Source organism: Mesoplodon densirostris, chromosome 15 (genome assembly GCF_025265405.1).
Source record: "Mesoplodon densirostris isolate mMesDen1 chromosome 15, mMesDen1 primary haplotype, whole genome shotgun sequence".
Taxonomy (NCBI): Eukaryota; Metazoa; Chordata; class Mammalia; order Artiodactyla; family Ziphiidae; genus Mesoplodon; species Mesoplodon densirostris.
Window position 1 is genome coordinate 26,297,919 of NC_082675.1, and position 16,636 is coordinate 26,314,554.

Here is a 16,636-nt window from a genome sequence, read left to right on the forward strand (position 1 = left end):
CATCTTGATTCAGGGTGCTTTTAGTGCTGCTTCCAACTGAAGGAGCATCCTTCTGTAAGCCTTGCTTTTTCCTCCTGTAGGCTGGCAGAGAATAGTAGAGCAGCCAACACACAAAACTACTGTTTGTGCCTGGCTAGAGATGGTGGTAGTTTTATAGCATCCTGGGCATTTCACATCCATGAAGTAGGAGGTGGGGCTCCGCAGCAGGTGCTTCTTGTTGTGTTTCCTCTTCTGGTGAGGGACGCAGGAGATCCTTTGTGAGAGGCACGTTCTCCTGAGGAGGTCCTCACTGACAGATCAGATTAGTGGTCTTAAATGAATAGAATAAATTATGTAAGGTTACCAAGGAAATTGGTTATGTTGAAGTACTGTTTTTTTTAATTAAGAAAATACATCTTTAATGTATGTGCTTCTTTATTAATTCCTTAAATAGCAAGATCAAACAGCAGATGTGACAACTACTGTAATTTCAAAGTAGTGAGACATATAAATATTTCGAGAATTACAACTGTAGGCTTTTTATTGGTCTTAATATTTCTTTGTTTAGCCTCCTTCAGTCTCTGGAAATACTTGTATTTCTTTCCTTTTTTTTCTTTTTTTTTTTCGGTACGCGGGCCTCTCACTGTTGTGGCCTCTCCCGTTGCGGAGCACAGGCTCTGGACACGCAGGCTCAGTGGCCATGGCTCACGGGCCCAGCCACTCCGCGGCACGTGGGATCTTCCTGGACCGGGGCACGAACCTGTGTCCCCTGCATCGACAGGCAGACTCTCAACCACTGCGTCACCAGGGAAGCCCAGAAATACCTATATTTCTGATAGTGTCACTCTCATGGCTGGAGAATTCTTTCTGTTATCAGAATAAAGTACAGATTTGGGAATTGTCTTTACTAAAGGAATTTAGAGCCTGAACCAACATGGCGGAGTAGAAGGACGTGCTCTCACTCCCTCTTGTCAGAACACCAGAATAACAACTAGCTGCGGGACAGTCATCAACAGGAAGACACTGGAACTCACCAAAAAAGATACCCCACATCCAAAGACAAAGAAGAAGCCACAGTGAGATGGTAGGAGGGGCACAATCACAATAAAATCAAATCCCATGACTGCTGGGTGGGTGACTCACAGACCGGAGAACACTTATACCACAGAAGTCCACCCACTGGACTGAGGGTTCTGAGCCCCACGTCAGGCTTCCCAACCTGGGGATCCAGCAACGGGAGGAGGAATTCCTAGAGAATCAGACTTTGAAGTCTAGTGGGATTTGATTGCAGGACTTCGACAGGACTGGGGGAAACAGAGACTCCACTCTTGGAGGGCACACACAAAGTAGTGTGTGCACTGGGACCCAGGGGAAGGAGTGACCCAAGGGAAGAGTGAACCAGACCTACCTGCTAGTGTTGGAGGGTCTCCTGCAGAGGGGTGTGTGTGGCTGTGGCTCACCGTGGGGACAAGGACACTGGCAGCAGAAGTTCTGGGAAGTACTCCTTGGCGTGAGCCCTCCCAGAGTCAGCCATTAGCCCCACCAACGAGCCCAGGTAGGCTCCAGTGTTGGGTTGCCTCAAGCCAAACAACCAACAGGGAGGGAACCCACCCCCAACCAACAGCAGTCAAGCAGATTAAAGTTTTACTGAGCTCTGCCTACCAGAGCAACAGTCAGCTCTACCCACCACCAGTCCCTCCCATCAGGAAACTTGCACAAGCCGCTTAGATAGCCTCATCCACCGGAAGGCAGACAGCAGAAGTAAGAACTACAATCCTGCAGCCTGTAGAACAAAAACCACATTCACAGAAAGATAGACAAGATGAAAAGGCAGAAGACTATGTACTAGATGAAGGAACAAGATAAAACCCCAGAAAAACAACTAAATGAAGTGGAGACAGGCAACCTTCCAGAAAAAGAATTCAGAATAATGATAGTGAAGATGATCCAGGACCTCGGAAAATGAATGGAGGCAAAGATGGAGAAGATGCAAGAAATGTTTAACAAAGACCTAGAAGAATTAAAGAACAAACAAACAGAGATGAACAATACGATAACTGAAATGAAAACTATGCTAGAAGGAATCAATAGCAGAATAACTGAGGTGGAAGAACGGATAAGTGACCTGGAAGACAGAATGGTGGAATTCACTGCTGCGGAACAGAATAAAGAAAAAAGAATGAAAAGAAATGAAGACAGTCTAAGAGACCTCTGGACAACATTAAACACAACAACATTCACATTATAGGGATCCCAGAAGGAGAAGAGAGAGAGAAAGGACCAGAGAAAATATTTGAGATTATAGTCGAAAACTTCTTTAACATGGGAAAGGAAGTAGCCACCCAAGTCCAGGAAGCGCAAAGAGTCCCACACAGGATAAACCCAAGGAGAAACACGCCGAGACACATAGTAATCAAATTGGCAAAAATTAAAGACATTATTGAAAGCAGCAAGGGAAAAATGACAAATAACATACAAGGGAACGCCCATAAGATTAACAGCTGATTTCTCAGCAGAAACTCTACAAGCCAGAAGGGAGTGGCATGATATACTTAAAGTGATGAAAGGGAAGAACCTACAACCAAGATTACTCTACCCAGCAAGGATCTCATTCCATTTGATGGAGAAATCAAAAGCTTTACAGACAAGCAAAAGCTAAGAGAATTCAGCACCACCAAACCAGCTCTACAACAAATGCTAAAGGAACTTCTCTAAGTGGGAAACACAAGAGGAGAAAAGGACCTACAAAAACAAACCCAAAACAATTAAGAAAATGGTCATAGGAACATATATATCGATAATTACCTTAAACATGAATGGATTAAATGCTCCAACCAAAAGACACAGGCTTGCTGAATGGATGCAAGAACAAGACCCATCTATATACTGTCTACAAGAGACCCACTTCAGACCTAGGGACACATACAGACTGAAAGTGAGGGGGTGGAAAAAGATATTCCATGCAAATGAAAATCAAAAGAAAGCTGTAGTAGCAATACTCAATATCAGATAAAATAGACTTTAAAATAAAGAATGTTGGGCCTCCCTGGTGGCGCAGTGGTTGAGAGTCCGCCTGCCGATGCAGGGGATACGGGTTCGTGCCCCGGTCTGGGAGGATCCCATATGCCGCGGAGCAGCTGGGCCCGTGAGCCATGGCCTCTGGGCCTGCGCATCCAGAGCCTGTGCTCCGCAACGGGAGAGGCCACAACAGTGAGAGGCCCGCATACCGCAAAAAGAAAAAAAAAAAAAGAATGTTACAAGAGACAAGGAGGGACACTACATAATGATCAAGGGGTCAATCCAAGAAGATATAACAATTACAGATATAGTTTTACCCAACGTAGGAGCACCTCGATACATAAAGCGCAACTACTAACAGCTATAAAAGAGGAAATCGACAGTAACACAATTAATAGTGGGGGACTTTATAACACCTCACTTACACCAATGGACAGATCATCCAGACACAAAAGAAATAAGGAAGCACAAGCTTTAAATGACACAATAGACCAGATAGATTTAATTGATATTTATAGGACATTCCATCCAAAAACAGCAGATTACACTTTCTTCTCAAGTGTGCACAGAACATTCTCCAGGGTAGAACACATCTTGGTCACAAATCAAGCCTCAGTAAATTTAAGAAAATTGAAATCATATCGAGCATCTTTTCTGACCACAACTATGAGATTAGAAATGAATTACAGGGAAAAAAACATAAAAAACACAAACACATGGAGGCTAAACAATACGTTACTAAATAACCAAGAGATCACTGAAGAAATCAAAGAGGAAATCAGAAAATACCTAGAGGGCTTCCCTGGTGGCGCAGTGGTTGAGAGTCCGCCTGACGATGCAGGGGATGCGGGTTCGTGCCCTGATCCGGGAGGATCCCACATGCCGCGGAGCGGCTGGGTGCATGGGCCATGGCCGCTGAGCCTGCGCGTCCAGAGCCTGTGCTCCGCAACGGGAGGGGCCCCAGCAGTGAGAGGCCTGCGTACCGCAAAAAAAAAAAAAAAAAAAAAGACCGCTTTGGCTATTCGGGGTCTTTTGTGTCCCCAAACAAATTTTAAGATTTTTTGTTCTAGTTCCGTAAAAAATGTCATTGGTAATTTGACAGGGATTGCATTTGACTGTAGATAGGTTTGGGTAGTATAGTCATCTTCACAATATTGATTCTTCCAACCCAAGAACATGGTATATCTCCCCATCTGTTGGTATCATCTTTAATTTCTTTCATCAGTATTTTATAGTTTTCTGCATACAGGTCTTTTGTCTCCCTAGGTAGGTTTATTCCTAGGTATTTTATTCTTTTTGTTGCAGTGGTAACTGGGAGTGTCTCCTTAATTTCTCTTTCAGATATTTCATCATTAGTGTATAGGAATACAAGAGATTTCTGTGCATTAATTTTGCATCCTGCAACTTTACCAAATTCATTGATTAGCTCTAGTAGTTTTCTGGTAGCATCTTTAGGATTCTCTATGCATAGTATCATGTCATCTGCAAACAGTGACAGTTTTACTTTTTTTCCAATTTGTATTCCTTTTATTTCTTTTTCTTCTCTGACTGCCATGGCTAGGATTTCCAAAACTATGTTGAATAATAGTGGTGAGAGTGGATATCCTTGTCTCGTTCCTGATCTCAGAGGAAATGCTTTCAGTTTTTCACCACAGAGAATGATGTTTGCTGTGGGTTTGTCGTATATGGCCTTTATTATGTTGAGGTAGGTTCCCTCTATGCCCACTTTCTGGAGAGTTTTTAGTACAAATGGGTGTTGAATTTTGTCTAAAGTTTTTTTCTTCATTTATTGAAACGATTATATGGTTTTTCTTCTTCAATTTTTTAATATGTTGTATCACATTGATTGACTTGCATATGCTGAAGAATCCTTGCATCCCTGGGATAAATCCCACTTGATCATGGTGTATGATCCTTTTAATGTGCTGTTGGATTCTATTTGCTAGTATTTTGTTGAGGATTTTTGCATCTATATTCATCAGTGATATTGGTCTGTAACTTTCTTTTTTTGTAGTAACTTTGTCTGGTTTTGGTTATCAGGGTGATGGTGGCCTCATAGAATGAGTTTGGGAGTGTTCCTTCCTCTGCCATTTTTTGGAAGAGTTTGAGAAGGATGGGTGTTAGCTCTTCTCTAAACGTTTGATAGAATTCACCTGTGGAGCCATCTGGTCCTGGACTTCCGTATGTTGGAAGATTTTTAATCACGGTTTCAATTTCATTACTTGTGATTGGTCTGTTCATATTTTCTATTTCTTCCTGGTTCAGTCTTGGAGGTGTATTACCTTTGTAAGAATTTGTCCATTTCTTCCAGGTTGTCCATTTTATTGGACAGTCTTGAGGGGAAAAAAACGGAGCTGGAGGAATCAGACTCCCTGACTTCAGACTATACTACAAAGCTGCAGTCATCAAGACGATACGGTACTTGTACAAAAACAGAAACATAGATCAATGGAACAAGATAGAAAGCCCAGAGAAAAACCCATGCACCTATGGTCAACTAATCTATAGCAAAGGAGGCAAGGATGTACAATGGAAAAAAGACATTCACTTCAACAAGTGGTGCTGGGAAACAATGTAAAAAAATGAAATCAGAACACTTCCTAACACCATACACAAAAATAAACTTAAAATGGATTAGAGACCTAAATGTAAGACCAGACACTATAAAACTCTTAGAGGAAAACATAGGAAGAACACTCTTTGACATAAATCACAGCAAGATCTTTTTTGATCCACCTCCTAGAGTAATGGAAATAAAAACAAAAAAAACAAATGGGACCTAATGAAACTTCAGAGTTTTTGCACAGCAAAGGAAACCATAAACAAGACGAAAAGACAACCCTCACAATGGGAGAAAATATTTGCCAATGAATCAACGGACAGAGGATTAATCTCCAAAATATATAAACAGCTCATGCAGCTCAATATTAAGAAAACAGGGCTTCCCTGGTGGCGCAGTGGTTGAGAGTCCGCCTGCCAATGCAGGGGACACGGGTTCGTGCCCCGATCCTGGAAGATCCCACATGCCGCGGAGCGGCTGGGCCCGCGAGCCATGGCCACGGAGCCTGTGTGTCCGGAGCCTGTGCTCCGCAACGGGAGAGGCCACAGCAGTGAGAGGCCCGCGTACAGCAAAAAAAAAAAAAAAAAGAAAGAAAACAAACAACCCAATCCAAAAATGGGCAGAAGACCTAAATAGACATTTCTCCAAAGAAGACATACAAATGGCCAAGAAGCACATGAAAAGCTGCTCAACATCACTAATTATTAGAGAAATGCAAATCAAAACTACAATGAGGTATTGCCTCACACCAGTTAGTATGGGCATCGTCAGAAAATCTACAAACAACAAATGCTGGAGAGGGTGTGGAGAAAAGGGAACCCTCCTGCACTGTTGGTGGGAATGTAAATTGATACAGCCACTATGGAGAACAGTATGGAGGTTCCTTTAAAAAAAAAAAATAGAATTACCATATGATCCAGCACTCCCACTACTGAGCATATACCCAGAGAAAAACGTAATTCAAAAAGACACATGCACCCCAATGTTCATTGCAGTACTATTTACAATAGCCAGGTCATGGAAGCAACCTAAATGTCCATCAACAGACGAATGGATAAAGAACATGTGGTACATATATACAGTGGAATATTACTCAGCCATAAAAAGGAACGAAGTTGGGTCATTTGTAGAGACATGGATGGATCTAGAGACTGTCATACAGAGTGAAGTAAGTCAGAAAGAGAAAAACAAATCTCGTATATTAATGCATATATGTGGAACCTAGAAAAATGGTACAGATGAACCGGTTTGCAGAGCAGAAATTGAGACACAGATGTAGAGAACAAACGTATGGACACCAAGGGGGGAAAGCTGTGTGGGGGGGTGGAGGTGGTGTGATGAATTGGGCAATTGGGATTGACGTGTATACACTGATGTGTATAAAATTGATGACTAATAAGAACCTGCTGTATAAAAAAAATAAAATTTTAAAATTAAAAAGAAAAAAAGAATAAAGTACACCCTGATGAGCTCTAAACTCCAGCTGTACTGGACGACTTTGCACTTGTACCCAGCCCTCCATGCTTTAGTTCCTGCGGCTCCTTCCTTCTGCAAGCCTTTCCTCATAGACTGCCTATTAAACCCTGCTGTGCTTTTTAACCCACCTTAAATAAATACCACCTTCTGAAAGAGGTTCACAGATATTAACATAGAGCAATGTCTGACACATAGTAAACACTCAATAAATTGTAGCTATTATTAAATAAGAATTGTTCATAAAATTTCTTTTTATTATCACCACCAAACTATAAATATCTTGAGTGATGTCCACATAAGAAACAAGGCAACACAATATATCAGTAATTGTGAGTAAACATGATGTGAAGCGAAAATATGCCTCATATGTAATATACATCAAAAATAAAAGTCTTGACCTGGGGGAAACAAGACTTGAAAGTGCCGCATCAACCCTGTTAACTGTTGTTGCTTTTTGCACTGTAGTAAGTATGACTTTGAGAGGAGGAGGTGTGATCAGGAGTCGAGGGTGTAAAGAGTTGGCAGTACAAGCCAGCTCTGTGGGCGGCTCCTCACACCCCACAGCCTTGGAGTGTGCGTGAGAATGCAGTAGCCGAATTGGAAGTGGAGCTGGTGTGGGCACCACCAGCACTTGAGAGTAGTGACCATGCTGAGCGCCCTGCCGTCAGGGCTATGGACAGACCCAGATATACCTAGAAAAGAAGCAGGAAAGTTCAGGATGACAGGGGAAGGTCAATTTTATGAGACAGGATTAAAGAACTTCTAACAGTGAAAGGAACTATACCACAAAAGTAAAGCTATTCAAATGAATAAAGTCTTAAGAATAAAGGTTCTTTCCTAAGCTCTAATAACCAAATAACTAGAAATCCTGAAATTTTGGAATAATGCTTTTTTAAAGAATAAAGGGTACAGCTTTCATGGAGCAATTTGGAGCAGGCCTTTTTTTCCTTCACATGCAAGACCGCTGTCATTCCAGCTGGCAAACGTAGTAGATTTGAAATGGCTCCTCTGTTTCTCAGAGTCCATAATATATCAAATTATTTCTGTATGTCCAAGTGGGAATCCGAAAATAATTCTTTTATGATCTCAGAGCTTAATACCATAGGTATCTGACTGCAGCTTCTCTCAGCTAATACTTGGGCATCAGCATAAGTTTTCACTCTCTGTTGTAATGACAATCTCAGCTACTAAGTGGTGCCTGTTGCTAAGTTGGAAACCAGTGTAGAGAGAGCACTTGTATGTTTCTTTTTTCCTTGACATTTAACACTTTTCTAGAAATACTTACTTTCCCTCGGATTTTGTACATGTGAAGTTGTTAGACTCCAATTAAATGTATGTTAAGCTCCTTGACCTTGTCCCACAGCTTGCTGGTGCTCTGTTTCCCCTGAGGCCCCCATTGCATTACATTTTGGCTAGATTCTACTTCTGTGTCTTCTAGGTCACCAGGTTTTTCTTCAGTGTATAATCTCTTGCTAATTTCAACCATTGTATTTTTTTCATCTCTAGAAGTTCATTTTGAGTCTTTCTTATACCTTCCACTTCTCTCTTTTTTTTTTTTTTGCGGTACGCGGGCCTCTCACTGTTGTGGCCTCTCCCGTTGTGGAGCACAGGCTCCGGACGCGCAGGCTCACGGGCCCAGCCGCTCCGCGGCATGTGGGATCTTCCCGGACCGGGGCACGAACCCGTGTCCCCTGCATCGGCAGGCGGACTCTCAACCACTGCGCCACCAGGGAAGCCCCACTTCTCTCTTTATATCGTGCTCTACATTCATGAACATATGGAGTATATTTATACCAGTACACGTGATTGTCTACTAATTCCATCATCTCTACTTCCTAGGTATGTTTTTTTATTGGCTTTTCTCTTCCATTATAGATTGTATTTTCCTGCTTTTTTGTTTTGTGGCTGTTGTTTTTACTGATTTACAGTATTTCAGATGTACAGCAAAGTGATTCAGTATATTCAATATTTATATATTTTTCAGATTCTTTTCCATTATAGGTTATTGCAAGATATTGAATATAGTTCCTGGGGATTTTTTATTTTTTATTTTGGGTGGGGTTTGGATGTTGATTGGATGCAAGACACTGGATTTTACATTGAGTGCTAGTTTTTTTTTGGTATTTCTTTAAATACTTTGGGACTTTTTTTTCTGGGATACAGTTAAGTTACTTGGAACACTTTGATCCCTTGAAAGCTCTCTTTTAAGCATTTTAGCCCTCTTTTAAGCATTTACTCCAGAATAGCCTTTAGTCAAAGGCTAATTTAGCCTCCGTACTGAGTCAGCAACCTTTCTGAGGACTCAGTTTTTTGTCGTGGTGTGAGGAGGTCTTTACTGGAAAAGTGGTAGAAGAGGAACTGTTCCCAGCCTTGTTCCACATGGATTAGTCCATCTGCTCCTCTCTGGTGGCTCCTTCCCCAGCCTTGGAATTTGATCATGCACAAGCTCTGATCATTATCAGCTGGACACTCAGAGGGAACCCTCTGCGGATCTCCCCAACCTTCTCTGAAGTTCTCCTCTCCTGTACTCAGCTGCAGACATTCTGAGTTGGACTCTTCAGATCTTGAATTCTGTCTCAACTCAGGGAGACTACCAGGCTCCATTTGGGTTTCCTTCTCTGCATTGAAGCCTGGAAACTCCAGGCAGTAAGCTGGGGCAGTCACAGGACTCAGCTTGCTGGCCTGTGTTTCCTGTTGCTGGGTGTCAGAAAACTGTTATTTCATAAATACTGTCTGGTTTTTTTAAGTTAAGGTAAGAGAGTTAGATCAGTCCCTGTTCTTCATCATGGTTAGAAGCAAAAGCCTGTGAAAGTATGTAGAACTTTAAGAATTCATTTAAAAACTCAAGTTATTTCCTTCAAGCTGCCTTATCTTATATTACCTACCCCTCACTGGTTATTTTTTTCTCCCAACAGAATAGACAGAAATAGTAAGACAAAATACAATTTAAATTATGTTTTAAGTCACTCATGGTCCCATCATCCTAGCTTGCTCTGTATATTGCCTCTTCTAGATAAATATTTTTAAGCTGCAGTCTGTTGGTTTATTTTGAATCTCACCTTTAGTTAATACGATCTTCATACTTAGTTTAATGGCTGCACAGTGACCTGTTATATAAATATTCCATAATGTATTAATCCTCATGTTTGGCAATACAGGTTTTGTTCTTTTAGGTAGTTTTGTGGTAAATACCTTCAAATATCATCCCTATTCTTAAGGATGCTCAAAGGGAGAAAGGCAGGTGGGATGATGTTCTATTTATTTCAATCTGCAGTGAGATTTAGTCTATATTGGGTATTTAGTAAATGTTTGTCAAATGATTGAGGTGGAACATAACTTAAAGTTCAATTAGGTAAAGTTTTCAGTTACCTTTTTAGGAATATTTTTTTCCATTGGGCATTCATTTTTATTTTTATGGAGGGTTAAAGTAGATAATTATGAAATGTTTATGTCTCCTTCTACTTATTAAATTAAGCCCATATTTTCTACATGTTAATTACAATTATGTCATCAATTTTGGAGGTATAATTTAGTGGAAGACCTTCAGGTAAACTTTTATGTTGGAATAATTTTAGGTTTACAGAAAAGTTGCCAAGCTAGTGCAGAGGGTTCCCGTAAGCCCCCACCCAGTTTCTGTTTCCCTTGATGTTAACATCTTACATTACTGTATGCACTTATCAAAACTGAGAAACCAGCATTGGTATAAAGAAATTTCAGACTTTATTTGGAATTTGCTTTTCCACTGATTTCCTTTTTCTGTTCCAGGATCCAATCCAGGATACTACATGCATTTAGTTGTTTGCCTGTCTCTCTGTGACTGTTTTCTCACTTTTCTTTTCATGACTTAAAGAGTACTCGTCAAGTATTTTGTAGAATATCCCTCAACTTGGGTTTGTCTGATGTTCTTCTCACTATTAGCCTGGAGTTACAGGTTTAGGGAAAGAATATCACAGAGATGAGCTACCTTTCTCGCCTCATCCTATCAGGGAGTCACAATGTCCACATGACGTCACTGGTAGTGGTAACTGATCACCTGGTGGAGGTGGTATCTGCCAGGCTTCTCCACTGTAAAGTTACTGTCCTTCCTTCTTCACATTCTGTTCTTTTGAAGCAAGTCTCTAAGTTCAGCCTGCCTGCAAGGTGTGGGGGCTGGGAGAGATTGAGTTCCACCTCCTGGAGGGGAGAGGATCTACACATATTACTCTAAGTTCTTCTGTTAGGAAGATTTGTCTCTTCTCCTCCACTGTTTGTTTCTCCCCTGTGAACTTGGTTACAGCTGCTAGAAAGAAGACATAAGTGATTTAGAACGTATAGTTCTGCCATTGAGGAATATAGTCTAATTGAATGGAGGGCATTTGAACAGAACCAAGCTAGGAAACATGAGGTTTGTGAAGTAGGCACTACTTGAGTTGCCACTTTCTCCAAAGCTGTGGCTCCACCATCGTTCCAAGTTGGCTAAGACGGCTCCTGCCTGGTGCACTGCCCTCCCCATTCCATTCCTTCAATAAACTACTACCTGAGGAAACTTCATAAAAATATCGCCATGATTAAAATCCCTGCCTAACATCCTTTGGTGCCTCCCCAGGGTAAAATTGTAGATATTTAAACATGACCTGGTTCCTTCTTATGCCTCCGGCTTCAATCCCATCTGTGTCCCCTTGGGTCCCACTCTCTTGCCGCAGGTTCCTACAGGCCTCTGTAGCTTTGCATGCACCTCTGCTTTGCCTGAAGTGTGTACTGCCTTCTCACACCTGCCTAGTTTTGGGGAGTCTTCTCTTCACCCCACTTGGTCTGCCAGCCTTCGACCCACCCACTGCTTTCATAACAGCCTGTGCCTTTTGGATGTTCCCTTGGATTTGCCAATCATTCTCCTCCTCCTCGCCTTCTTTAAAAGTAGTCACCTTTGCTGCTTCCACTCCTATCCCCACTCGCCTCCATTTACTTCCGCCCAGGGCGCCACACATCAGCTGATTGCAGATTCATTGAATGCTTTCCAGTTGTTGTCAAGCATTCCTGTTTGGAACTCTTTATAATCTTGGCTTCTGAAACACCACTCTCTCCTGGTGTTTATAGGTGCTTCCTCATTCTCTAGCTGGTTCCTCCTCTGTCTGCTCCTGAGTTCTGTCCTCAGACCTGTTTTCTCCACGTATCTCTCCTCAGTAGTGCAACCCTCTGTGGCTTCTGTTAAAAATTCCCAAATCTTACTCCTAACCTTGTTCTCTCTCTTTAATGCTGCTAGAAGCGCAGAGCCATCCGAATCATCTGCAAGCCTCCTCAGATCTTTAAATCAGGAAGTACAAGACTGTCATTGTCTTCCCCTACCCCCATCTTCATTTTGTGCCTCCCAAACCCAGGCCTGCCCCTCATGTTTTGTTTGCAAGGCCTGGGTCAGGAATACAAATGGAGCATCACATACCATATAAATCAAACTAAGAAACAAGAAATGTATTCTCTCCCCCCCCACACACACACCCCAAGACAGATAAACTTTCTTAAAGACCTGGAAGATCAGGTTCAAATTGAAAGATCTTGGGCTTTTTAGAGTTGGGTATCAGCAGTTCGAGGAGAGCAGGCCTCCAGCATAGCCCTCTTCTCTTCCCAGCCAGTGCTGTGCCCCCCAACCCCCATGAGCTGGAGCTTGTGGACCCCCAGCCCAACAGTCCACACACCGTGTATACCCTGCAGATAGCTCCCCTTGTGGTACACACCCTGGAGGAGCATTCTGCTCGCCACCTTGGGATTCTGGGGCTCCTGATGGCACATTCCCCGGACCCCATAATCACCACTGGGTGAGGAGGTGCCTGGTTGGGTGAGGACCAGCTGTCCCCGTAGATGGCCTGATTGTTTTCCTCTCCACATGTTGCCTCTCGCCTTCTCTGTGCCCTTGCTCCTCTTTCGAAAGCCTGCTCATCTTTCAGGGTATGGTTTCTACAGGCCTCATCTTCTTTTAATCCTCTCTTTGTTGCCCTTATTTGGACTTAATCTACCCACCTTCTCCTTGGGTTTCAGAAGTGCTTTACTGTGATAAAGGCAGTGCATCCTGTCTGTTCCTGTCTCCTTCCCTCACTAAATTGCCAGTTTTTTAAGAGGAGGATCACTGTTTGGTTTTGCCCCCAGTACTAACATGAAGTCTCAGAAGTGGGAAGTGCTTGACAAGTGTGGCTTGAATCCGCCGCAGCTCTGGCGTCACCCTCCTGTTGTTGTGGTAACCCTGTCAAAACAGGAAATGAGGTTAGTTTAGCATGACTTGTTCATAATTGACTCATGCTGGTTCCCTTTTCTTCCCTAAGCGATCACAAAACATCTGTTAAATAAATCTACTCCAGAATTTTGTGGGCTTCTACTTCCACATTAACTGGTTAAATACAGTTCTGGAATCTCTGTTCCCACCCACCCTGGCCCTGGAATTCACCATGCATTTGGAGAGCCCTGGCTCCTTTTTTTTTAATTGCTCTCTTAAGAATTGCTTGATGAACAATATACCAGCGTACAGTTTAAGTTTTGACATATTATACACGCATTAAGCTATCAAGACAATTAGATAATGAACATTCATCACCTCCAAAAGTTATCTAGCTTCCATTTCCATTTGTGTAATCCCTCCCTCCCAGCAGCCCCAGGTAAACCCTTCTGATGTGCTTTCTGTCCTCATAGACTAGTTTGCATTTTATATAAGTAGAGGTACTTTTCTTTTGGTCTGGCTTCACTCAGCATAATTATTTTGAGATTCATCTGTGTTGTATATATCAACAGTTTGTTTCCTTTTATTGCTGAATAGTAGGAATCTACCGTTTTAAGAATTGAATGTGCTCACCTCTGGGCTTGACCTCCCATTCCCCACCATTTATGTATCTCAGGATAGAATTCATCTGGGACTTGAAGCTGCATTTATGTAAGATGACTGGGTGCTCTCAATAGCTTGAGCTCCTCAAGGGCACAGTAATAGTATAATCTTTGTATCCTGTTAGTATAACCAAATGGCTGGAAAAAGTTTCCTCCTTTACTTAGGGATGTGTGTCTGTGTGTCTGTGTGTGTCTGTGCCTCTCTCTCTGTTTAATTTATTTATTTACTTTAAATGTATTTATTATTTATTTTTGGTTGCATTGGGTCTTCGTTGCTGTGCGCAGGCTTTCTCTAGTTGCAGTGAGCGGGGGCTACTCTTCGTTGTGGTGCGCGGGCTTCTCATTGCAGTGGCTTCACTTGTTGTGGAGCACGGGCTCTAGGTGCGCGGGCTTCAGTAGTTGTGGCACACAGGCTCAGTAGCTGTGACTGTGGGCTCTAGAGCACAGGCTCAGTAGTTGTGGCACACGGGCTTAGTTGCTCCGCAGCATGTGAGATCTTCCCGGACCAGGGCTCGAACCCATTTCCCCTGCATTGGCAGGCAGATTCTTAACCACTGCGCCACCAGGGGAGCCCTGGATATTTATAATGTTGAGTGTAAACCAATATTTTATAACTATATTTACCTGTGTTCTCTTTTGTTGAACTCAGGCTCTAAAATCTGAATTACCAAAAAAGTTTTGATTTCTAATAGTATTTACTCCCAGTGTTGAATAAGCTTGCTTGAACGACATATCCCTTTGCCTGTCTACCTAAAAATCAGTGGTTTAGGCCTTCTTGCAGCAAACCAAAGCAAAATAAGATTTGAGTAGTTATTCTTTTATTTAAGGAAATAGACGTCACTTCAAAGTGTTGGGGTACCCGAGTGCAATGTATAAATGGTGTGAGAAAACCGAAGCTGAGTGAGACAAGGTCCCTCCTACAGCATAGTTTTGTGGTAGAGTCAGACAAATGCATCACTAATTCTCAGTATAAGTAGACTGATAGATATGATTATAGAAGGACAAACTTGAGAATAAACTTATTTTACTGTTTCCTGTTTCTAGCACTTACCCAGAGGAAACCAGAAGTAATGTCTTACTGCCCGTCCGTGTTCTTTCATTGCTTCGGTCAATGGACCAGATGTTGATACTTGTTAATATGAAAAGCTCTTACAGAAAAGATTCAATAGAATATTGTTCATAAAGATAGTAGTAATATTCAAGATTCAAATTCATCATAAAATTGAAGATAAAATTGTTATTGCTTCTGCTTGGAATTCTATTAAGTCAGACCTTCAGGACAACTTGGAAAGAACTGGGCCCTATGTTATGGCTGTGAAGGTATTTTTTGAACAATACTTTTTAGGTTTTGTTATAAGACTACCCAAACATCTTGATTAAATTTCTTGTGGTGGGGGGAGGAGGAAGAAATAGTCATGTCATTTTGCACGTAAGACAAAGTTGTTGCAAGCAATCAATGCATCCTCCTGCCCCACCTTTTAATTGAAGTATAGTTGACTTAAAATATTAATTTCAGATATACGGCATAGTGATTTAGTATTTTTACAGATTATGCTCCATTAGAAGTTATTACAAGATAATGGCTATAATTCCCTGTGCTATGCAGTATATCCTTATTGCTCTCTTGGGTGCATTTTTGTTTGGGTTGAAGATGTGGTTGATGGTCATTTGATTGTTTCTGCTGAGTCAGTGGAATCTGACACAACAGTAGGAAGTTGTTTTGGAGGCAGAAATGATTGCTCTCACCAGAATGCAGTTGCTGTTAAAAACAGTGGGAAAATGGCGTGTGTGTGTCATACGCCCGTGTTCCTGGATTTATGAAAATGGGCATCTGTACAGTTCCCAGGGCCAGGCCCTCTGTTAGTTTTGAGATTCTGTGTGTGCTGCATTTTGCCAGCCGTATCCTCCCTAGCTTAAGACCTCTTTGTGGATTATACACATGCTTCCTTCACGTGTGTGAAACAAGTATTTGCCCAGAGTGCTAAACATTTAATACTTTACCGCCTTGTTCTGAGAACTGTTTTTAACGCCATCTCCCCTCCTCCCCTCCTTTTTTATTTATTTTTTTAGCTCTGCTTATGATAATGTCAACAAAGTTCGAGTAGCTATCAAGAAAATCAGCCCTTTTGAGCACCAGACCTACTGCCAGAGAACCCTGAGGGAGATAAAAATCTTACTGCGCTTCAGACATGAGAACATCATTGGAATCAATGATATTATTCGAGCACCAACCATCGAGCAGATGAAAGATGTGTATCCTTTTCAGGCAACTGCTCCACTGCTCCGTCACCTGGTTGAGTAATGTAACTGGACGTGTCCTGCACTTATAGGGGCGGAGGAAAAGTAATAAAGCACATTTAAGGGGAAACTGTACTTTGCTTGTCATTTACTGTAATACTTGCATCATTTACATTTTTTCTCTGATTCATTTTTTCATTTGTCAGTAACTGATTTTAGTATCTTTTTGCAAATCCAGTATTTTCTGTCAGTTTCAGTAAAGATTTCCTTTAAGTGTAGTTGTGGAAAATTTTGGAGAACACCTTTTCCAGTCATGTGTTTGCCACTCAAGGTATGGTTTGTTATGATGGTGAAAAGGAAAGAGCAGTCAACTGTGGAGGAGGGTGCCCTGTACAGCACCTGGTCAGGTCCAGACTGTCCTGATCTTAGCGCCATTTCACATCTGGGTCCAGTTTTCTCGTTTTTAAAACTGGCGTGCTCGCCCTCATGATCTTCAAGGCTGGTTCAGCTCTGAAGTTGTGT

General features: G+C 42.0%; 1 protein-coding gene and 1 pseudogene across 1 annotated transcript in view; one reads left to right on the top strand and one right to left on the bottom strand.

Annotated features, from left to right (window-relative positions):
- The window catches only part of MAPK1 (mitogen-activated protein kinase 1), a 102,403-nt gene that overhangs the window by 46,387 nt on the left and 39,380 nt on the right, over positions 1 to 16,636 (top strand). Inside the window, exon 2 of the mRNA XM_060119648.1 lies at positions 15,947 to 16,129. Coding sequence (XP_059975631.1) covers positions 15,947 to 16,129 — 183 coding nt within the window. The remainder of the gene's footprint in view (positions 1 to 15,946; positions 16,130 to 16,636) is intronic.
- Positions 21 to 7,681, bottom strand: LOC132503200 (small ribosomal subunit protein eS27-like; annotated as a pseudogene).